The sequence below is a fragment of the Taudactylus pleione genome, unplaced genomic scaffold (genome assembly GCF_031769625.1).
Source record: "Taudactylus pleione unplaced genomic scaffold, aTauple2 ptg000139l, whole genome shotgun sequence".
NCBI classification, from domain to species: Eukaryota; Metazoa; Chordata; class Amphibia; order Anura; family Myobatrachidae; genus Taudactylus; species Taudactylus pleione.
Window position 1 is genome coordinate 1,738,629 of NW_028284541.1, and position 24,949 is coordinate 1,763,577.

At 43.2% G+C, this 24,949-nt stretch overlaps 1 protein-coding gene and 1 non-coding gene across 11 annotated transcripts in view; both read left to right on the forward strand.

Moving 5' to 3' along the window:
* Positions 1–24,949, forward strand: part of CEP170B (centrosomal protein 170B) — a 107,744-nt gene that overhangs the window by 56,143 nt on the left and 26,652 nt on the right. For all 10 annotated transcript variants that reach the window (XM_088473701.1, XM_088473699.1, XM_088473700.1 and 7 more), the window contains 8 exons: positions 7,245–7,334; positions 9,077–9,155; positions 10,559–10,617; positions 11,785–11,923; positions 17,291–17,404; positions 19,513–19,986; positions 21,322–22,097; positions 24,727–24,897. In XM_088473701.1, coding sequence (XP_088329827.1) covers positions 7,245–7,334; positions 9,077–9,155; positions 10,559–10,617; positions 11,785–11,923; positions 17,291–17,404; positions 19,513–19,986; positions 21,322–22,097; positions 24,727–24,897 — 1,902 coding nt within the window. The remainder of the gene's footprint in view (positions 1–7,244; positions 7,335–9,076; positions 9,156–10,558; positions 10,618–11,784; positions 11,924–17,290; positions 17,405–19,512; positions 19,987–21,321; positions 22,098–24,726; positions 24,898–24,949) is intronic.
* On the forward strand, positions 13,050–13,214 carry LOC148522769 (U1 spliceosomal RNA). The gene has a single exon (XR_015878511.1). It is a non-coding gene; the product is annotated as a U1 spliceosomal RNA (small nuclear RNA).

The window sequence follows — 24,949 nt, forward strand, 5'->3', positions numbered from 1 at the left end:
CAAAGTTCTGCCCAGCGTACACCAACAGGAGGTCTGACCGGGACCTCAACCCCCTAGTATGTCTTCTGGGATCCAATGTTACCACTCTGTGAAGTTTTCACCCAGTGGCAGGCTCAAAACAGGTTCCCCGGGTCAAAGTTTTGCCCAGTGTACACCAACGGGAGGTCCGACAGGGACCCTAACTTCCCCTAAAACCTGGCCAGGATCCAACTGGACCACCTCACGTTGGTTTCACTCCGATCGGCGCAGGGGTTTCCGAATGCATAACCAGACAGACAGACAAACAGAGATCAATGAGTTTTACAGTTGGATCTGTTTACAGATGGTCATGCGACAGTTGCAAGTAGTTCAGGTGAGCGGTTATGCTGGGAAGTGTGCGGCCTTTGGGAATTAATGCACAGTCATGTGATCTATTGTGGCCAATCATGTTCGCGGGAATGCTGTCATTACTACACACTACTTAACATGGGAACTTTGCCGCTCTGCCACACCTGAACCGTTGCCCCTATCTCATTTTTCTCTTCGACTGGCACATCTACATGGTAAGACCGATCTCACAAAATAGGTCTCGCATTAAAAAACCTTATGTGTATATGTATGTAATGTTGTATGTATTTGCAGAAAAGGATTATGTCCGCGCTCGGTTTTATCCATATCATGCATGGCAATATTAATGCCATAAATGTATACAAAACAGAAAAACTTTGTGTGTGCAGCAAATAAAACAAAGGGGCTTTTGTCATAATTTGATTAAAGCATTTAAGCCTGCATATATTTATTATTGTGGTACACAGATCCTTTTTTACTTACCGTATATACTCGAGTATAAGTCGACCCGAATATAAGCCGAGGTACCTAATTTTATCCCAAAAAACTGGGAAAACTTATTGACTCGAGTATAAGCCTAGGGTGGGAAATGCAGCAGCTGGTAGTGCCACCAGTAGTAATCCCCCCTGGTAATGCCCCCACAATTAATTCCCCCTGGTAGTGCCCTCCGAAGTAATCCCCCCCCCCCCTGGTAGTGCCCCCAGAAGTCCTAATAAAAAAAAAAAACACTTACCTGAAACCCCGCTCCTGGTCCCGCCACTGCTATCAGCTCCTCCAGCCGCTTTGCATTATGGGAGAGACGTCGTCATGACGTCTCTCCCATTGCCCACTGCGGGAGCCGGAAGACTCTCATCGGCTGCTGATCACAACAAACACACAGCTGTCGGCTCCGGCGGCTGTGTGTTTGGCAGTGTGTAGTGCTGACCGAACTCCGTCCGGTCAGTGCTACACACGCGGTGCAGCTGTGTCACAGAGACACAGTCTGCACCACGGCCCGCATGGTACACTACTCCGCTGCGTACCATGCGGGAGAACCGGCATCACTCGAGTATAAGCCGAGGGGGTGCTTTTTCAGCACAAAAAATGTGCTGAAAAACTCGGCTTATACTCGAGTATATATGGTAATTAAGGAAGAACTGCGTAACCGTGTGTTCCTTTTTTTGTTTTATATATATATATATATATATATATATATATATATATATATATTATATAAAACCAGTGATTCCCAACCTCGGTCCTCAAGGCACACTAACAGTCCTGGTTTTAGTGATATCCATGACTGTACACAGATGGTTACATCAAAATAACTGAGGTACTAATTAAGTCACCTGTGCTCAAGTATGGTTATCCCTAAAACCTGGACTGTTAGTGTGCCTTGAGGACTGTGGTTGGGAACCCCTGATATATGTGCTTACATATACTCCAGGCTGAGAGAGGCTGTAGCACAAAAGGCATTGTTTTTCCCAGTGTGTAAATGTTTATCCGATGCGGCAGAGGCGGGTGAGTCACGTTATTCACCATAGCGAATGACGCACCCGCCCTCTTCTAATGAGATGCCAAAATGCTGTTGTTTCAGCTGGCATTGGGTTCCTTTTATCTGTTTAGCAAGATCTGTTTCACTGCATGAGAGTCTTTGAGATATTCTATAAGGATCTGTCTAAATAATTGTGGGTTTAAAACAGGAGGAAGTTTTACTTGACATGCCCAAACTGGTAGAGCCATCGTTCTGTTCAAACTACCATATAATCATGATTCTGCCTGATTGCCCTATGGCAGTGGTTCTCAACTCCAGTCCTCAAGTACCCTCAAAGGGTCATGTTTTCAGGATTTCTGTCTGTAAAAACAGGTGGGATAATTTACTGACCCAGAAAAACAGATCAACTGACCTGTGCATGATTAAAGAAATCCAGAAAACATGCCCTGGTACTTGAGGACTGGAGTTGAGAACCCCGGCTCTATGGGACAGGAATGTCGTATTCGCTTAGTTCCAATAATATAGCTACATGTAGGGCAGTCTTGGAGATTGCATTCTAGTTTATGCAATTGATCATCTATCACATTATCCATTGGTTAATGGACAGGTACATTCTCCCGGCTTTTCAGTATGTGTGATTAATCATTAACTCCGTTACTGTGGACATTTCAAGAATACTAATTACAGCACCAAATTACAGGCACAGTCATGATTTTTTTCTATGTACTTTTAAATGTGCAAACCATAAAAAGCAATCAGATTTTTTTTTTTTTTTTTATTAATGTGCTACTGCTTTCATATTTATTTTCTGCTGACAATGAAATGCAAAATTCCATAGAGTTGTCGTTTGCATTTAATAGATGACCGTTGTGTATTCCTAGCTGCACATAAGGGCAAAATCCAGCTGCTTAATCAATGTATAGCCTTTGCATGATGATGTCACAGACCTTGTGAGTGCAGTGATGCAATTGAGAGTAATTGCTGTAGCTCTAACTTGTGTACTTAGGGTTGGGCAAACCAGCTAGTGGTGATGTCACCTAGTCCTGGGATAACTGCAATAAGTGTTGTGCCTGCAGGGGGAAGGGAAGCCGGCGCTAGAGGTGAAAAACTTCTGAACACAATAGAGCATTGTCTAGTACAGTTCAATTTACATGATTATTATTTTTAAGCATTTTGTAAATAAATTTGTACTTTTTTTTTTTTTTAATGTCCTTTTTTGCTGTGTAAATTTTTATACTTTCTGTTAAAATCTAACTATAGCTACAGCACTTTTTTTTTTTTTTTTTTTTCAGTCATTTTTTTAGGCAATACACAACACTACGTTCCGAAATGGGGAGATATATCAAACCTTGTAAAGATGACAAATGGAGAAGTTTCCCATAGCAACCCAACAGCTTATTGCTATCATTTACCTAGTACAGTGGTTCCCAAACTGGGTGCCTCAGGGCACTTGCAGGGGTGCCTCGGGTTGGTGGTCTAGTACCAAATAAAATCATTTTTAGTCAGTGTGATAGGCAAAACCAGTCCTAATGGCTGCCAATAAACAATATGTGGACAAACAGAAGTGCAGCCCTGTCACCCACCACATAACTGTACCTAACGATGACATATAAGCACAATCTACTTCATTTCATTTTTGATGAATTTCTCAATGAGAATGGAAAAAATGCTGATACTCTAGGGCCCTGTGACTTCAAAAAGTTTGGGAACCACTGACTTAGTACATTCTATAAAGTGATAGCTAGAAGGTTGCTTCGGCAAGTTTGCCACCTGTCTTATTTAGAATGTTTGATACCTCTCCCCCTGTGGGTCCAGTGTGGTAACAACAGTATCAGAGCCGTAACTAGACTTTTTGGTGCCCTGTGCCAGAAAGAGCATTGGCGCCCCCCTCATTTTTCAAAGGGACATAATGCACCCAAAAAAGGGCCATGGCTTCATGGGGAATGATCAGGGAAGAGATAGGAGAGGCCAGGAGATGCTGGGGATGAAATAAGAGGAAGCTACAAGCAAGAATGATAATAAACACAAATTTTACAGGCCCAAACAGCGCCCCCTGACCTGTGGTGCCCTGTGCGATGGCACCGGCCGCACTACCCTAGCTACGGCCCTGAACAGTACCATTTGCTGGTTACATAATTGGTTTAGTATCACCATGATATTCAGACATATGCAGCTGATATTTACCGTACCTTACTTGTCCAGCGCTGTCTGCCTTCTCTGCGGCGTCCTAATACTGCCAGTGATGGGCTACTGGCTAATGCACATGTGCGATGACCGTCTGCGCATCCGCATTTCGGGCCTGATTCAGAGAAGTACGCTATTCCGATGTTTACGCAGTTGAGCGATAATCTGCAATCTGAGCAGGAGCCTGAGTTGCACTGCACATGTGTCCAGGTATATTCACGTAGTCGCTCGCAGCAACTATTTTCTTGCAGTGTGATTCGACAGGGAGCGTGAGGGGGATGTGACGGGGAGTATCGGCAAAGAACGCAGGTGGGTCATGACCGTATTTGGGGTGTGTCACAGCCTGCGTCTGCGATCCCATATGCAGTGAAAGTGGCTCCGGCGTCTCAGTACACACGCCCATTCTGCTCGATCATAGGGCTACGGAGAAGTCCGATTATTGAATGAACTGCGACCATTGCTGCGTCTGTGTACGCAGATGGTTGGGTTTGCAAAGCGGCAGACGGGCGTGTCCATACTCAGTGTCTGCGACATTGGCGTATTATCGCACAGCGGCTGCGTACAGGATTGCAGCTGCGATGGAATTAGCGACGGTACATCTCTGAATGAGGCCCTTTGTTTTAACCCAATGGGGGCTCTGCAAAGCTTGGAAGGCTTCGCTGAAGCTGGAATGACTTTGGGGCAATGGGGACTGTACCTCTTATGCCCTCTCTCGCCTCGAGCTGCCGTGGCTGACACTAGACTACCATGGTATTTTATTATTGCTCCGGTAAAAATGGAAGCTGCTTCGAAAAACAGCTGTCCCTGCAAGCGCTAACACCGACTGTTACGCCACTAATTAGCTTTAGCAGGAAAGGGCAGATTGGTTAGAACGGATTCCTGTATGAAGGAGCAGGACTCCGGGAACTAACGCCATCTGAAGATCCCCATACTAGTGTATGGGGATGGCAGACAATATCAGGGATGAAAGGTAAGCAGGAGTGATCCGTGATAGCTCCTGCGTTACCTATATAATGGTTGTGATACTTCATTCCTACAAAAGTTGGCGCTGAATGATCTTTCACTCTGTTAGTGTGTACATTACATTAATTTGCACCTATGTTTATAAATACTCCACCCTGTGTTTTTCAGAGCATTAATTGAACTCTCTTTTGGGGACAATAATTCACTCAGAGCCGTTCAGTTCCCACTGTGTAAGCCAGCTCCCCCAGCTGCAGCCTGGGCAGGATCCAGCAATCTACTAACAAAATATTGTTTTTGAATAGCATACAATATACACAGATGCAAAACAACTGTTTGCTAACGTATACTCCATTCAATGTTGCAATTAGACAGAAAAAGGTCTCCTATAAATATTTTTTGTTAATCCATATTGTAGAAATCATGTGACAATATAAGGCTTCTATTTTGTGGGGGTACACACTTGGCTGACTGAGCGATTTGGTAAGTATGTGCCTGTGCATACACACTTGCCAATCAGCCGACCGATATTTCTGGCCGGGTGAACCAGCGTTGACGTCATTGTTGATGGTTCCTGCAGCCAGCATATCGGTTGGTCAGTCGTCTATACACACTAGCAGACGCGCACGATCTATCTGAACGATCTGTTGCATCTCCTGTGCTGCCCACTTGACGTAATATTTTTGTAAACGGCGAAGTTCAGCTATATCATGTATACACACCCCTGCATATTCACTGAATGATATATCCTTTGTCGGCGGTATGAATGATCTATCATTCTGTATTTGTCAGAATTAGTCCTTCCAGCTCAGGGCTGTACCTAATGGCGTAACCAGTATCGACTCCCAGGGGTCAAAATTAGGGGGGCGGCACCGTTGCAATAGAAAGTTAAATATCGAGGGGCAGATGTACTAAGCTCTGAAAAGTGATAAACTACCAGCCACTCAACTCCTGTCATTTTTCAAACACAGCCTGTAAGATGACAGGAGCTGATTGGCTGGTAGTTTATCACTCTCCAGTTCATCACTTTTTCAGAGCTTAGTACATCTGCCCCTGAGTGTAACAACGCACATGCTTCTCCACAGCTAAAGTAACAGAAAATAATCTGTCTTCTGAAACTGTATACCGGTACGGAGCCCTCGTAAAAATATCCTGAATTACACATTAGTGAATAAATATAGTAGCATTAATCTGTGTCTTTCTCCAGTTGTGTTGGAGCGTTGCTGCTCCACTGCAGCTGCTCAAAGTGCAGGCAGATAAGACTCATTCACTTGTACATTTTTTGTTCTTCTTTATATAGTTAATAAAGTTGGAATTTTGTACACAATTTAAATCTTTTACAATCCCCCCCCCCCCCTTTTACGAGTTTGTTGCAACTTTCCTCCCGTGCGCTGTATGAGCAGTTTGGGTGGCCGATATCATGTTCTGGTGAAGGCAGCTAACAGTATACATTGCACTTTGTCCTTCATGCCCCAGTGAGGATATTAGTTCCTAGTGAATTCACAGACTGCTTTGGCATTATATCAGTGGTTCCCAAACTGTGTGCAGTGGCACCCTGGGGTGCCTCGGGAGACTTGCAGGGGTGCCTCAGTTTGGTGGTCCTGCACCAAATCAAATTAATTATGGTCAATGTAATGTAAATATGTGGACAAACAGAAGCACAAACCTGTCCACCACCACATAACTGACCCTAAGGATGACAGGTGAGCACAATTTACTTCACTTTGCTATCTTACTACATTTTTTTTCTCTGAATTTCTCAGTGACAAATTTAGGGGTACCGGGAAAACAATGCTGCTATTCTAGGGTGCCGTGATTCAAAAAAAAAGTTTGGGAACCACTGCATTATATTGTTTCAGCCAGACTGTATAATATTTACTGGGTGGTGACTGTGTCTTTTTGGTTTTGAACTGATACCTAATGAAAAGATTAGTACTGTATTGTTATGGGACACTTTACCAAACAGCAGAAGGTCTATTCCTGCCTTCATACTGCCCTGAGCCGACCGCAATGTCACATGACCTTTTTCTACCTGTTCTCAGCACCAGTTACGATTTCTAGAATGTCAGTAAAATGCCTTGTTGTCTGCGTTCATTGCCTTGGAATAATGGGATTATCATTCACAAATTCCCCTTCTGGTTTGAAATATTTCCCAGACACGGCACTGGAAGGCCCTGCTGCAGGTTCCCTAACCATAGTGTTACACAGATTCTAGGCTTGCCGTTCTCTGTACATTCTCATTGTCTATCCAGCTGTAACAGCACCCGATGAATTATAGATCTGTGTGTTTTCTCAGTCCCGCAGTGTGGATAAGCAGCACGCCGTCATCAACTATGACGGTGACAAGGATGAGCATCGCGTGAAGGACCTCGGCAGTTTAAATGGAGTAAGTGCCGGCGCCGTATACCATAACTAGTATATATTGACAAAATATGTCATACCTAGCTATGTATGATCTTAATGAACACAAACATATATGCCAATTATTGTTCTAGTGGCCCTTTAGTAAAGGTTTTATTTGAGCTCCAGTAAGTGCCTGCAGATGGAGTTGGGTTTATTGCAATGAATGGTGTGTTGTGCACTGTATTCTTACAAATAGGACTTTATAAGAGCAAACCGTCTACAATGCTGCACTTTTTATCTGGACACAGAAGGTCCGATTGGAGTTAGGAGCAAATAAAAAGAGGAGCAATTTGGAACTAGGCAATACCATAATGCATTGCTGGTGGGGCAGATTTATAGGGCCTGATTTAGAAGTGGAGGCAGATGTGACTGAGGGTGGGATACATTACTAATGCCGTGTGTTTGAGAAAAATCACAAAGGTCTCCCGGTAAGAGCTGTCCTTTGCGATAGAAGGACTTCCGGGTTTAGGACCTATACATCGAGTGACGCACACACCTCAGGGGGTATTGGGAGGGATCTGATTGGGTAAATCCATTTAAAGATGGCGTTGCCCACCCCAGTAATGTATCGCATTCCGTAGCATATGCGGTGGGCGGCCAAACCTTCGAAAACGTAATTTTCGAAGGTTTGACCGCAAAAACTGCAATGATGCATCCCGGCCTGTGTCTTTTGGCGGTGGCCTGTCTGTGCACACTGTCAGCACCTGTAGATGCTGAACTACAGCCTGATGCATCTGTAGACGCTGCCATCAGTTGACTGAGCATAATAGCAGAAGCATATTTACCATCTGAGCCTCCAGAGGGAACAATTGGGCGTCTGAGTACGTAACTACTTCAGCGTCACAATACGATGGTTCAGCTCTCCAGAAATTGCCTAATATATCAAACGGCTGCGACACATTTCATAATACGCCAGTAATACGAAAGTCTCTGTGCCTCTGTTAAGCCACCTCCTAGTTACCCCCAGGAACGCCCGGCACTTTTCCAAGACACTTCTCAATTGCAACAGCGCCTTTGTGCGTTCGTTCCAGGTAACATATGCGCCATAGGAGGGATTTTGCACTCACCAGCAACAAATCTAACAACTCCGTGAACAGCGGTGCTGCCTGCTGCTCTGAATCGGGCCCATAATGTGCAGATTTAGCGGGAGATGTGCCTTAGAGAGAGAGAAAGTACCAACCAATCAGCTCCTACCTGTCATTTTACAAGCTGTGTTTGACAGGTAGGAGCTGACTGGCTGGTACTTTCTCTCTCCACTTTATCCCTCTCCAAGGCTTAGTACACCTGCTCCTTATGCAGGGCACACACTGGAGCGATGTCGTTCCGATTTGGTCTAATCAGAACGACATAGTGAATACTGTGCAGTGCGTATGCACGATATGCGCGCTCCCTTGGTCGCATGCGACATTGACTGGTTTGATGTGCTGCGCATCAAACCTGACGATATATCGCATGCGATCGCCATGCAGTGTAATAAGTGATTGCTCCGTCCTTCATTAATCGCTGCAGTGTTTACTAAAATCATGCGATGTCCAGGGTGTACCCACCTTTAGAGATGGGAAGGAGCTTAAATTTAAATTTCAGTGTAAAAACAAAGCTGTCCAGTATTCGTACATTACATGCAGGAGCAGCCAATGTTTTCCCAGCATGCAAAAAAACACAATATGCATTTGCACCCCCTGGCAGTTATAATTTCTCTCTCTCTCTCTCTCTCTCTCTCTACAGACATTTGTGAATGATGTGAGGATTCCTGACCAGAAATATATCACACTGAAACTAAACGACAGCATCCGCTTTGGCTATGATATCCTTTATAATTATTATGGAGGCTTGTACTAAGGCATAGCAAAGTCTGAGCAACGTGCACTAGAGGCTGCTCATTCACGGGACTCCGTGTGAAGGTCCAAGCAGGTTTTTGTGATTTGGAGGAAGATCAGTAAAATAAAAAGGCGCCTCCATGGGACAGGTGTGCCGGTAGATTTACCGCAGGAGATCTTCGGGATACACGTCATCCAACACTGTAATGGTTAATTAAAGTCTCATTTATTTCTTCAGAATTGGAGTAGACGGTATTTCCTTAAAAGTGATTATAGTTTCCAGTAGTATACGTAAATGACGCATTTCATGGCTCGCAGCCGGATTCATCAGGTAGGAAACTTATAAAATGTTTTGAGGAATTCAAGTAGGTGACCCAGAGGGGTCTTAGGGGGAGATGGCCCAAAGTAACCAATCGTCTTCTAACTGTCATTTATCTAGCTCGGTCTTTGAAATGACAGGTAGAAGCTGACCGGTTGCTTTGGGCAACTTCTCCACGTTATCTCTCGCCAAGTCTTGATCCATCTCCCTCCATAGTGAGAAATCCACATACAGTCAACGGCATAATGCTGTGAGGTACATCGCCGTGACTGCTTAATTAGATAAGACCTGAGGGGGGAGATGTACTAAGCTCTGAAAAGTGATAAACCACCAGCCAATCAGCTCCCAACTGACATGTTTCAAACACAGCCTGTAACATGACAGTTAGGAGCTGATTGGCTGGTGGTTTATCACTCTCCACTTTATCACTTTCCAGAGTTTAATACATCTGGCCCTCAGTCTGCTCTGCCATTGTTATAAAAACATTTTCCCTGAGTTGTTCAGTGATCCCTCTACCATCTGTGCCGCACAGGAGCGTTCATCCAGTAATGAAGGCATGTAAACTCACCACATGATAAACATACAAGGTCTATTCTATATCTTAGGAGAACGTCTATTCTTAAACCAAAGTTGGTCACGAGTGGTAAAATTAAGCCCTCATCATTCTGGGCAATCGTAGCCTATTTAGGATGCTTTTGGTTCTATTTGCAATCATTGGACAACCAGACGTTTTACCCATATTTATTGACCAATCAAAATGACTGATTAGTATAACGTTGTTCGTCAATTGGATGGCAAAGCTTCTCCATCGCCACCTTGGACCTCCTCACTGACAGAAGTCACAGCCTGCTGCAGTTCAGTCCACACAGGTAATGGAAATCACACTGACCAGAATAATACAGATGTGGTAAATTACTAGACCGTGACAGAATTTGCACGTTACACAAGACACTGATGATGATAATCTGATTGCTTTGCTTTACAACATGGCAACCGTCACGACAAAAGATGATTCGGTTTTCTAGACCGTTCATGCTTGTGTTTTTCCTTTTTCCTTATCTATTTGTATACATGTTAATATGTACGTGTTGGAACAGATCCAGCATAAGGTCCCAGAAGAGGCATTAAAGGTTAGTTATTACAATACTAATTTTAGTATGCACGAATTGAGGACTAACGTGATAATAAGCTGCAAATCATATTGCTATAATCGGAGCATAGAGATTTAATATCTAGCAAATGGACAGTTGTGAAACTGACTCCAATGTCCCGTTGAATAATTGCTGTCTACAGGGACAGGTTATGTTCCTAGATAACCTAATATAGACTATAAATGGTTAGTATTATATAGTCTGATGGATAAGAGTTTTTCCCAATGAATGGTTGCTTTTACGCCTTTATAATTGGGTTTGACCTGTGGCTGTAGCCTTTATTTGTTAATGTACTACCTTGGGAACCTTTTATTATATTTAGAATGTACTGTAGGCTTCAGGCATCGTCTTGATTTGTTTGTGTGTACTGTCCCTAATGACATCATAATGAAAAGTACAGTAAAAGCCAAGCATGATCAGACATACAAGCGATTGCTAATGAATTAAAGGGATTCAGTCCAGCAATCTTTTGCCTGTCGCACCCCTCTGGCTATATATAAAAATAATATATTCCTCGCTCCTTCCTGCCCCCCCCCCCTCATCTCCTGTAATTGGCCAGCCGGTACTCCCTAGCCGTGGGAGCCTTTGTGATGCGTGCCCTGGCATCCACTGCACACGCGTTAAGGGGACGGGACACACCTTCTACAAAAATAAAATATATATATACTGTGAATATGTATATGTGTAACTAACGTGATGCTGAATTAGACCCGTACCAAAAAATAAAACACTATAGCTAATCTGTGCCAGAGAATATGAGACAGCATTTCTTCCCCTCAGTTCTTCAAACTGGATCTTCAATGCTCAAGTAAGAGTAGGGAACATTATAGCGTGCCTCATAAAAAAATAGGTATTTAATATATGCTATGCAAATTCAAAACTTACAATAAACTAAAATGTAGCAGGCTTATCTGATGTAGGATACCTATAGTCGCCAGTCCAAATAGCAGTCACCCGACGCGTTTCATCCTGTCACTCCCATGTGTGCAGTATGATTTCCTCAAGGGTAATATGGCACCATGTGGCGCCCCCTGCATTAAAACAAATAGGAAATTATTTGTAGGTTGTATACGCAATGTTTGCTATACTTTATAGCCCAGATTAAAGTTAAAATACTTCACCAATTTGCCATTTGGTTATTTCCAGCATGAAAAATATACCAGCCAGCTTCAGATGAATTTAAAGACCCCAGTATCCACAAGGACGGAGCAGCTGAGGGAACAACCTTCTCACGCGGACTCCTTGTCTGGGAAACACGACAAGATGGATAAGAAGCTGCCTAGTGGTATGTGTTAGCTGTCTCTGTTGTAGAACTCAGACTGTTGTAAATCCTATTCTAGGCTGTTTTTAAAAAAAAAATGTTAATGAGCTATGCTGGAGACAATGGTTTTAGATGATTGACGCATTTGGCAGCCAGTTGAATGATGCGCTGATGGTCTTTGCAGTCAGGCCTGTGCTACCAATGAACAGCATGGATAGTGTGGTGGTGCTGCAGGGCAAGTTGCTGGATTTTGCCAGTAGTTTAAGAGAAACTTGCCCCAGGAGTGTGTGAAGTTGTACGTACTGGGTTGGTGAATTTGGACTAGTGTGAGAGCGCCTGCTTTGTTCATGACTTGAAATTGGGGACATACAGATAAACAGGATGTAGTGCGCTCGCCGACATTCGAAATGTCGACAGCTTTTTACATCTGCTGGTTTTACAACTTTAAACATGATGAATTATCAAGTAGCATTTCTCCTTCATCCACTAGGGGACACTGGAGTTCAAGACAGTGGGGTATAGACGGTGGTAGAGCCTGGCACGGTATAGACGGTGGTAGAGTAGAGCCTGGCACTTTAAATTCAGAAGTGTGACTGGCTCCTCCCCCTCTATGCCCCAGCAGCCCCAGTTTTAGAAATGTGCCCGAGAAGAGCCGGTCACATAGGGCTGAGCTCCAGCCCACACTTAGTATTTTTACTTTTATTTTAACTTTATTTATTTTCATAGCTTCAACAAGCATTGAGGACAGGCTGACAGAGTGCTGCGTCTGTCAGCCTGCTACATGGAGGTATCAGGAGACCCGCCACCACTAATAAAGAGTGCGTGTCCGGGTCCCAGGCACCCTGGCAGTAGCTCAGGGAGGGACACGCCGCAGCCTAATACAGAGGCTGTGTCCATGTCACTTTGCCCTCCGCATGACAAATATGCCTGTTAATGCAGTATACTTCATTGCACTGAGGTCGTCCTTTTGATCCCCACTTTGAAAAGGTGGGTTCAACTGGAGCTGAAATGGCTCACCTGATAAGGCAAGGGCAGAAGGCTCCCAGGATCTATACCAGTCTGGGACAGCACGCTGCTAAAATATCAGGCCTACAGAGGATGGACACACGGCACATCAGCAGTCTCCCTGCGTGGAGGTAAGCCACAGTTCATACTTACCTGGCAGGGGAGATACCATGATCACAAAGGCGGTTCTCCCAGGGCGAGGCGCATCCATTGCACTCTGGGTGTGCTGACCCCCGATGATTTCTCAAAATGCGGAAATCTCGACTGCATAATTTGTGGAAGTGGGGGACTGCGTTCACGCTTTTTCCTGGATAAATTATCGTTACCTGTGACCTTGTATGAGGGTACATGTATACTATATATATATATATATATATATATATATCTCGCTTCTTATCCTTGCCATAAAGGCAAGGGTAGGATTTGTTCTTATCAGTTTTAGATCTGATACCTAGCATATTTTAAAAAGAAAGATACTGCAATTGGAGGCTGGACTCTCCTGCTGCGGTGGGTTGGTACAACAACTTCGATTTACACATACTATGTATGAATGTATTTGTTATATGTGTGGGTATGCCTATGCTTCCGCAATCATTAGGTTACCTCTAATTCCACAGATGGGAAGCCGCCTGGGAATACCAGAAGCTGTAGGCTATAATATATTATATTGGCTCTATAGACTAGAGTCATGTTCTGCAGTTTACATTGTGATAGTCACAATTCCCTAAAGGCATGGCTTCTAATATGGACCATATACTTGTCGGGGAGCCTTCTGGTAGTCCACACATGTATATAAGATAGGCACTTACACCCTTCTGGGGTTACAGTTTTGTTCCTGTCAGTTTATATCTACGGCGCCCCCTTTTCGGGGGAGTTATTATTATTACAATGTATGTGTATGTATATATACTCGCTTTGACAAAGGGGCACATATCCCCTGAAACGTCGGCCTGTTTGTTTCAACATAGTTTAGATATACCTTTTTGATCACTATTTAAGTCTCGGAGTGCCGCTATTTGTGGTTCCTACTATGTATATATTTATATATTATATAGAGCATAATGATCTCCTTGTGCAGGAGTATACAAGTATACTTACTATGTTGACTTCTCATGCAACTATTTGTCTAAGTGTACGTGTGTATGTATACCGATATATTCATGTTCCTCGTATGACTACTTCCTAATAATTGGAAAACACCTGTTTTTTTTAGCCCTAACTGGGGTTTTCTTTACAGATATATCCCTTCTTACTTGGGATAATTATTGCATTCTATGTCTATGTACAGGTACCTTTCTCTGTATAGGTTCCTGTACTCCATATTATTGTCTAGTCGCATATCTCAATAAAATGAGGCTATAAAGTGGCCCCTGGGTACATTCCTATCAGTACATAAAAATCCAGATTCTATTCCATCCTCAGGGCTTACTTGGTTAAATGACAACAGATCACACTTCTGCTCCTGTGCCTGAAGGTCTAGGGCCACCCACCAAATAGGCAGGGTCAGGCCTGGCTTGATTAGATTGGTGGGTATCCAGTTAATCATGGGCCCTGCGGTTCAAGTTTAATCCCTCATTGTGAACACTATGATTGTCAAGGGTCACTGGTGGGATCCATCATCAAATATGTAATATTTCTATGTGTATCTTGACCAGTACAGGGTCTTATTTAATTATTTCACTATCCCGCCTCTTGACTAATACGCACTTAACCATTATAAGTGTTAATGTACTAATACTTACTCTAGCAGACCGTGCTTGGGGTATATTTATAATCTCTATAAGGATACACATCCCTAATGGAACAAGCTCAGGTATAGAGTCCTGTAGTACGACCTTCTTGTTACCACTAACATTTTGCTAGTTTTCTACAGTCTCTCCTACGGCAACATCGCCAGACTGAAGACTGTGCTATGGAGCATTGGTTTTTAGCCCACTGAAGCTACTCTCTATTCCCGATGTGACGGGTTGCTGTGAGATGGAGAAGGTCAGTGACATTCTACATAGTTTCTAGAGGGCTTCTGATTGCTCACAGGTAAGCGGTACCCCACTATTGCCTCGGAAGATGCTCCGATTTCATGCAACCTGACACGACATAGCCGTTATTCTCGCTTCTGCATCCTAGCTGCAGACTTAGTAATCCGCTCTTTTTAGCAGCAGGCTCTACACTTTAGAGCTTTCCTGGCGTGCATAGTTCCAACATTGAGAATGTCACTTTATTCTTCTGTTGGGGTTATAATGTACTGTAGCGCATCTGTGGGCTAATGCACATCTTTACATTAAAGTGTGACAGTCATTATGTTCCACGCAGGGGGCCTGGTTGTTTTCCTGTTCAGTACTGTGAATATTTTCATCACACTGACAGGTACTTGATGGGTACCTCTATGGTTGTCCTAGTTCTGTAGCCTTGCTGTATGGTTGCTTCCCTATACTGGTAGCTCTCACTGGGTGACTGTTGCATCCGTGCTCTTTAACTGCTAGGGTAACTGGGTTGTTTTTATACTATGTTCAGGACAGCAGTTGATACTGCCTACGCACTTCCATCATGTTGGATGTTGTTTGGAGTTTGTTGCTGTGAGTTTCTTTTCAGGTCGGCACAGTGGCTTGTGCTGTAAGGTCTCCACTTGGGATGCCCCATACACTAATTCGAGAACCGCCCCAGGCAGTAGTAACCACTCAATAGGCAGACAACTGATGGGCTGCCAGACATTCTGCCAGTGGTCTGGTATGGGGATTTCCAGCTGCAAGGTTTCAGTTGCTGTTTTTCCCTCTGTTTCTGAGTTGATTGTACTGCTGTCTGACGCTCTGAAAGGAATTGTGGTCTCGATTCTTTCAGAGCTGCCTCTGCCTCATGTCATTGGGATCTCTATCCTTATTGGAGACTTCTATGGTTTCACTCTGGTTGCCAACCCTGTAGTAGTTGGACCTCAAGAATGGTCCAGGGCGACTGTTCGGTCTTGTCTTTTGCTCCCTGTATACTCTTGTTAGGAGTCTGTGGACAGGATCAACTCTGTATCTGTAGATTGGTATTGTTATATGTATAACTATATGAGTTATGTCCAGCAGTGCTGGGATTCTGCTGTCTCCAAATTATACAGCTTCTCATGTTCAACTCTGGTTCGTGCTTGGTCTGTTTCGGCTGAGCTTACGGTGTTCAGCTGTTTTCATCTGCGGTTGTTCTCTTGCTAGCAGTATTCCATTCCATTTACGCTGTAAGGTGTGGAATTTCTATGGCTGTTTAGCAGGGAGCCTTGATTGTCTCCTCTGCTCTACAACACTTGTTCTTCAGCTCTTGCCTTTCCATTAGGCCTATGGTTCTTGGTGATCCCGGTTTTCGGTTTTGCCAAGGGTTCGGCAAGTTCTCCGCGCTTCCCACCCGGGAGGTTGGCTTTGGGACGTCCCCACTGTCTTGAACTCCAGTGTCCCCTAGTGGATGAAGGAGAAAACAGGATTTTGGTACTTACCGATAAATCCCTTTCTCCGATTCCACAGGGGACACTGGACGCCCGCCCAGCGCTGCGTACCTGCCATTTTGTTTGGTTTCTTATAAGGTTGTGTGACTGCATGTGTTCCCTGCAGTTGGTTCCTCTGTTCTCCCTCATTCGGTCTTGTTCCGTTCTGTGGTCCTCTCCTTCTCCTCGTTTTCCTATGGTCCTCCGTCTCCTCTCGGGCTCAGTTCTTAAACTGGGGCTGATGGGGCATAGAGGGGGAGGAGCCAGTCACACTTCTGAATTTAAAGTGCCAGGCTCTACTCTACCACCGTCTATACCGTGCCAGGCTCTACTCTACCACCGTCTATACCCCACTGTCTTGAACTCCAGTGTCCCCTGTGGAATCGGAGAAAGGGATTTATCGGTAAGTACCAAAATCCTGTTTTTACACTTCCCGAAATCCCTGCGCCTATCTTCTGGGGTCCCCATATTGCTTGTCAAACCAGAACATTAGAATGTTAACTGCAACACAGAGTGCTCCAACATAGCCAGCCCATATAGTTTAGAGCATATAAGGGATAGCATCAGTACAGGAGTGATGTGAGGCTCCTGCGGAACGGGTGTATAAGCAAGCTGTGCAGAGAAACACACCTCCTATATAATACTGTCCACATATCATTTTCATTTTTTGTTTTCTTCATACTTAACTTTATGAGCATATTTTTACGTTTTGTATCAACCTTACGTACTGTAGTATAATAATTAAAGCTGAAACATTGGGGTTATGTCATAGAGCATTATTGTAATTTAGCCATCTGGTGTAAAGTTATTGCTTTGTGATTTATATGACCTTTTCATTGGTCTGGTAACCCCATCATAGTGTTTAACAGCAGAATTCTGCACAATGTATCTCTTTGTCACATAAGCTGATAATCTGTCTGACGTTATTCCTGTAGAACCTTCCATCTATCGCACACCCCTGTATGGCCAGCCGTCCTGGTGGGGAGATGATGATGCAAATAACATGCATGAGAAACATGAGGGCAGGAGGCCAGAAGATCACTATTCAGGTAAGCAGGTCTCCTGTGATGTCCCCTAGAGGACCCCTCACCTGCTCAAAGTGAATGTTCCATTTATATAATCACTATACAATTGTTTTCATAGTTTGCAGCACTGTTGATTCATTAGCTGTGAGGTTCCATGGGATACATACGTTTTGTCGATGCTGTTGAGAATCAATTTGTTGACAACATAATATCGACAGGAGATTGACACCACTGTTATAATGTTGTTTAAAGCACTGTAATTGTCAGCATTATAACTTTAAAAATGGTGGTATGCGATTGTATTTGAAGTTATATTGCCGACACTGTTACAGTGCATTAAACAACATTACAACAGTGTCACCAATCTTCTGTCGATATAATGCTGTCGACTGTCAACAGCATCAACATTAACAAAACGAAATACTTCCCAGTTTCTACATTAACCTCGATTGCAACTGTGTTTCTTCATCAACTATAATTACAGTAATGAAAACACTGCACATTTTTACTCGCAGCCCTATGAAGTGCGTGCAGAAATGAGTAAAGATTATTACCTAGAACAGTGTTTCACATAATCTGTCATTATGGAACCCTAACAGTGCGTATTTTCCAGTTATCCTCAGGAATAAGTAGTATCACCTGTAGATCTGTTTTGTTAGCCAGTTATCACACCTGTGACCCAGCTAGATGATCTGGATAACATGCACTGTTAGGGTTCCATGAGGACCAGGTTTGAGAAACATTAACCCAGAACATGTTTCCCTTATTCAATACAAGTTACACAATATCCTAAGCATCACAACTCCACCGCCAATCTGACCCTGACGTTATTTTCAGCCTACCCACGCCCCTTTAATGTCGTGTGCCCATACCTGAATTCCTAGTAACTTGTAGTCTGCTATTTTTGCTATAAAGAAGTAGTCAATTTAGTTTCATTGGGTAAATTGCCCTGTGCCTATAGGCGGTTGTATTTAAGCCATCTGTTCAAAACTCATCTTTTGCATAGAGAGAGCCAAATAATTCACATTGCACATCATTTTGGGAGCGTGGATGCGCACCACTCCCTTATTCCTCATCAGGCTGCGGACATGCCTGGCATCCCCTGAGCTGCTGGGCTACACCTAGCTGCTATTTATAGTGTTGGGATGCCGGATGCAAGTGCCCTCCAAACCCTTTCCCCACTTGGGGGGACACTGTGGTCCACGGTGAACACGGAAAGTACCCAAAAAGTGCAACTGTCCAGGTAAAATTTGACGGTTGGGGGGTAGTTATCCATATCCCCTTTGCCCCTCACATTCCAGCTTCTGTAACAAGATATTAACCGTGGTCCCCTTGTAACCAAGGTCTAGCACTTACTGCTGGTCACTCGGCATATAATTCCAAAGTTCTAGCTTCACAATAACTATTTGATTATAATATGTTATACTATAATTTGCTAGTGTTGCTGTCAGGAGAGCTTAGTGGAGAAGACTGCACTTGGACCATGGGTACAAAAGCTACAGTGGAAGTTGCCATGGGATAAAAAAATAGCCCATTAATTTAATTCATTACATTGTTAATCTCAATGGGGTCTAAAAATAATAGAAGAACTTGTGGCTTTTATTTTCCATACAATCCTGGCGGTTAGTATGATGATTTTGTCCTGCAAAAGCTACTTAACAAATATTTATTTATCTTTCACTTGTTTTATCGCCGGTGACAAGGAAATAAATCCAATAGACAAAAGCTTTGTAGCCTGAAATGAAGAAAACATTCATTCATTATTTGTTGAGAAGGATTATAGTTGTCTGTTCTTGATGACTACAAAAGATAATTGAGGTGGTGTTGACTTGTAATAGAGTTTTTTTATGATGGTTATGGAGGCATTTATGACTATTTCAACATATACTTGACCACTACCATCTACATAAAAAGACCTAATAGTTGCAACAAAAGGGATCACGATATAAAAGGAGATTGCAAAAGGAAGCAAACACATAGTGCGACAATGGAGTTAAGCTGTATACCTTCGTGATTGTCCTTGTTGGGTTTTGCTTCATGAACATAGGTTTTCTTCTTTTAATAAGATAGAAGCAATGCTACAACTGACAATTGTGTTCATTAAAATATATAATTTTTCTGTTCTATTGTAGAACATTCCAAAGAGATGTCTCAGCATGAGGAAGAAATGAACGGCAACCTGGGGTACAGAGATTCCCTCGACCAGTCGCTCTACTCATTCAGGAGAGAACCCAGCTATTTTGAAATTCCCACAAAAGACTTTCAGCAACCGGCCAAAACCCCAGAGGCCCAGGTCCATGAAATCCCGACTAAAGACACGGATTCTGTCACACCGCCTGTGATGCAGAGCCATGCCTCTTTCACAATCGAGTTTGATGACTGCCGGCCCGGGAAGATAAAAATTAAAGACCACGTCACAAAGTTCTCAATGAGACAGAGGAGGACAGGTGGTAAGGAGTCTGGGCCAGCAGAAATGTTGAGCGTAGAAAATAAAGTGGCGGACTGGTTGGTTCAAAATGATCCAAGTTTAATAAGAAGACCTTCTCCTGGGGAAGATGCTTACAGTACCAAAAGTGACCTTCCCATTCACAACAGAAATCTCAAAGGTAAGCCTGTAGCTCCATTAGTCGGGTAGTTCTCACATCCTGGTGCTTCTACTGATACTTACCTAGTTCTTCTATTCTCGGCGATGTGCCTGGGAGTACCTCTGGATGAAAGCGAGAGAAGGCACTTAGCGTCGATGTGTCCCTCAAACCCCATAGAAGTGTGCAGGAAATTTAGCGAAGATTCCTTACCTTAATTAGCAGTAATGTGCGCAGCCATATAGTTCGTGTCCTCTGTTACATTTCCTTTTTGCGCCAGATGGCGCAAGACGCATGAGTCGATTAAGCGCTCTGGCATTCAACCATATATCTTAATTAACATCTGTCACATCCGCAGCTGCATCCAAAGTCGCTTATAGTGTATGTGTACTGGGGTGCTTAGGGATCTGTATTTTTGTCGAGTTGGTATAAATTCGCAGATCAAGCACAACGCTGCGTGGTGGGATGCATATTTCGGCTCACCTGTAACTGCCTTCGTCCTTTTGCTGTTTTCCCAGGTTATTCGTCCGAGTCTCACACCGCTTCTGCATGCAAAGCCAGCGGCGGTGTTCAGGGTACTCGCACATTGTACTTTGTTGCAGTCATGGTGCGAATAAGATGCAAAGTCGATGCAAATCTGTGTGGTGGTACGCATGGCGCAGCTTACTCGCATAATCTGTGTTCTGACAACCAGGGCTAATTAATGCAATTTGAGAACGGGATATTGAGGACACCTCTGTACGTCGTGGTGATGTCTAGCGGCACATGTCCCTTCAAAATGTGTACATTATTGTTCTAGTCTTTTTGGGTAATTCGCCATCAAAATATTCAATTATTCTCCTATAGTTTAATGAGGCCCGAAAGACATTTTCAAAGTATCCAGCTAAAAAATCCAGCCCACCTAAATAACAGGTTTTTGGAAGTGGTTAGTGTTCTTTCAGCATTAGTAGGGGTGAAACCGCCCTTCTAGAGTGGCGATCCATCGCTTGAATATGTCTTGCGCTCCTGACCATTGGAAACAACAGCGATTTCAGACCATGAGAAACCACTGTCCATTACTTCAATACTTCGTATTGAATCTGGACAGTTATCATTGGTTGCGTAGCAACAGTCTTTTGTGCTAACTAAACTGCTTACTGGTGTGCTAGGGTAAGGCTATGCCGAGCATATTCAGGTCCAGCCAGCGAGAGAACGCGGTGCCCTGCTGTGGAACCAGCTTAGCAGACACCAGTTGTTATATACAGTATCATATTAAAATACCATTTTCACAATACTTTCCCAGAGATCAAAATATAATTTTCTGGTCTTTTTTATGAAATATTTAATTAGATGTTAAAAAACATGTTCTTTTTAATTAAGGTAACCGGCATGAAGATGGCACCCAGAGCGATTCCGAAGACCCACCAGTACCTGTTGTAGAAAAGGAGATTACTCCACCTGATAATGGGAAGCTTCAACGCCAGATCAAACGGGAGGCTGAAGAATTACTGCACAGTCAACAAGCGTTTGTCATCGAGTTCTTTGACGACGACACCCCTCGTAAGAAGAGGTCTCAGTCCTTCACGCACAATGCAAATGCTTCTCAAAACGATGCCGACCCTACCAACAAAGGGAAAACTGAAAAACGAAAAGGACCTTCACCTGTAGAGAAGCCAAGTACTAACGGGACATCTCCACCCATGCCCACTTCCAAACCACTGACCAACTCCTCTACACTTCCTCAAAGGTCTAATTCTTTCAGAAGAGAAAAGACTGATGACCGAATAAGCACACACACTCCCTTGACCGCAAAGCCCCCAATAAAAAACTTTGGAAGCATCGGGAAGAAGTCCAAGTTGGCCCAGGAGTTTGTTGCTGAGTATTTGCGCAAGCAGGGCGAGGAAGTGAGGGAGGCAGCTGAAAAGCCTATGACGTTACATCTGTCATCAGGAGTTACACAACCATCAGCCAACCAGATACAGTCATCCACAGTGGTCACCTCCGCTTCAGCACCTGTGGCTGAGCCCTTCGATATCCGCACCGCGAGAGTAAAGAAAAATGAAGAGGAGGATAGTCTGAGTGACGCTGGGACATATACCATTGAAACAGAGAATCAAGATAAAGAAGTTGAAGAAGCCAGGAAAATGATAGACCAGGTAAAACGTTCAATCACCAATTTGAGGAAAACCAACGTTTGTTGTTTTTTTTTTGTTATTTATTTTCTTTAATTAAGGGGATCACTTGCATACTGAAATACCCATTTTTTTTTAAACCACTATTATCTGCATTTCCCACTACAAAGAGCAGCCTTCTTTAGTTTTTCTTTTTATTCAGTTCCAGCTTCTCGATTTTTCTAAGGAATAGAATTTATATTATGTTTCAGTGGTGTATCTAGACATTTATCTGTATTATCCCAAATCCCAGTGTTGTTTAATCCTGTTTCACCCACATCCCTCAGTGTCCGTGGTCAAGTAAGATGATATTGACAAGTGACCAAATTCCCATGTGTTGAATCTACGACCTCCTTTGATACTCTCTGCGTGTTTGAAAGGTTATGCTACCAGGGGTTTCAGGAACTAATAAAACAAAAATATGATTAACTTTCTATTTTGTAATCATTTAACTTTTGGAGATTTGTCCTTTTTTTACTGGTTGTTACAATTTATATTATACTATATACATCAAAGTTACATCTCTGTTTGGTAGTGCTAATTATTTCCTAGCACGTTATATATGAGTTAAAGGCTAATTCAGCTTTACTGTAACATTTTAATATGCAAGCTACAGGTACTGATAGCCACTGAAACAGTCTCTAGGCTCATTTATCTTTGTATTGGCTGACAGTCATGACAGTATTCCAAAGCTGCCGCCTCCTCCAAACTATGCATTATACCGAATGTCCCTGAAGCCAAATTGTCTGAGTGACTCTGTGGGCACGATTCTGAGGGGTCTATTTACTAAGCCATGGATGGAGATAAAGCGAATAGAGATAAAGTACCAACCAATCAGCTCCTAACTGTCATTTTTCAAACAGCCTGTGACATGGCAGTTAGCAGCTGATTGGTTTGGACTTTATCTCTATTCACTTTATCTCCACCCAAGGCTTAGTAATTAGACCCCTCAGTTACACACTGTCATCAGCTCGCTATGTGCACTTCTCAGCCTATTACCGGAGGCTGATTCTGCTCGCACCTCCATAGGCTCCAAGCAGAGTCCACCTTCTGTGAGGTAACGTGCTCGAGTTAGGGGCAGAGTCGATGAAGCACTGAAGCCGGTTTGCTTCTGGCCCTATACTGTATGTAGGCTTTTTGTCTGAATTCCCTGTGTCCAGTGAATTATATGGTAGAGGAGAGTGGAGGTAGCGCACATTGTGTGGACTCGTAACTCTTCGTACTAGCAGGTTTATGATGTCAGGCAGGAAGGTAGCGCTGCTGCTGTAAAGATCGGTTTGGACAGTTACTGAGAACTACTGGGGCCTGTAACTTGAGAAGTTAGAATAGTTAATTATGTTATTGGGAATATTGTTCTAATAGTTATTAAATAAGTGAAAGCCTTTTATATGAATAGGATAAAGTGACATTTAAACTGAAGAATAACTACCAATTATTATTTATTAATCTTACTACTGTTGTTATTATTATTACTACTACTATACTTATTACGACTATTATTACTACAATTGTTAATAATAATAATAATAATAGTAATAATAATATTACTATTATTATTATTACTATGATTGTTATTATTATTACTACTATTATTACTGCTACTATTATTATTACTATGATTGTTATTATTATTACTACTATTATTATTATTACTGCTACTATTATTATTATTATTACTATGATTGTTCTTATTTATCATATTAATGTTAACAAGGTAACTTTCTCTCTAGAGCAGAGATTCTCAACCCACAACCCTCACGTTTTCCCAACAGGTCATGTGTTGAGAATGTCTGTCTGTGGGAAGCAGGTGTGATAATTACTGACCCAGCAACATAGAGTAACTGTGCATGATTAATGCAATTCAGAAAACATGACCTGTTGGTGGTACTTGTGGACTGGAGTTGAGAACCCCTTCTCTAGATAATAATAGACAATAATGCACGTATTATTCATTACTTGTGCACACCAATGGACAGGAATAAGCAGCATTATTGGGGCGGTTTATTTCAGGTCATTCAGAATACTTATCATGTAATGTCCGTGCCATTATTTTTTACTTTTCATTTGATGACGTATGATAAAGAAAATCACTGGGCCTGATCCATGGGTAAGCGCTAATGCAGGCGTGACTGCGTCTTTTACCACAGTGTCTTAATACCGCAGCCGATGGGATTCGTACAGAGACGCCCACCAGCTGCGGAGCTAATCCGCCAGCTTGCGTAATAATTCACTCCATTGGCCACAAAATTGCACCAGCCCTATGGAGTCTCAGAATGTCCATCTGAACATGGGCGCTGAAATCTGTGCAACTGCGGCTAAAGCTGCGGTCGCTGATGGCGACACGCCCTTGCCCTGCTTGCCACTCATCTGTTACCAACCAGGAACGCTAACTGAGATCGCTCCTAAATTCGTTGGGTGGCTTTTGGCAGTAACAAGCAGGATGCATGCGCACACTGAAAACGCCGGCCGCTTGCATGCAGCATCGACTTAGCGTGCACCTCCAGAATCAGGCCCCTCTGTTCCTTACAGAAAACTATGTAACTCTGCTTAATTTAGCAGGGAACAGAAGAGTGTACGGAATAATCATCTCTGTAATGATTTCCTGCCTTTGTAGGTATTCGGAGTGTTTGAACCTGAGGAGTATTCCAAAATTTCCTCTGCAGTTTACAGGCCGGTCATTAATTTGGAGAAAGGGGAATCTACACTGAATGAGAACAGCGTAAATCACCTACTGTCAACAACTCACACTGTAAAGATGAATAGCGGTCCTCAGACTGATGCACAGGTAGGTTCAGGAGTCATCCAGGTTAATGTACTGAGCCCCGAACCTATTTTTC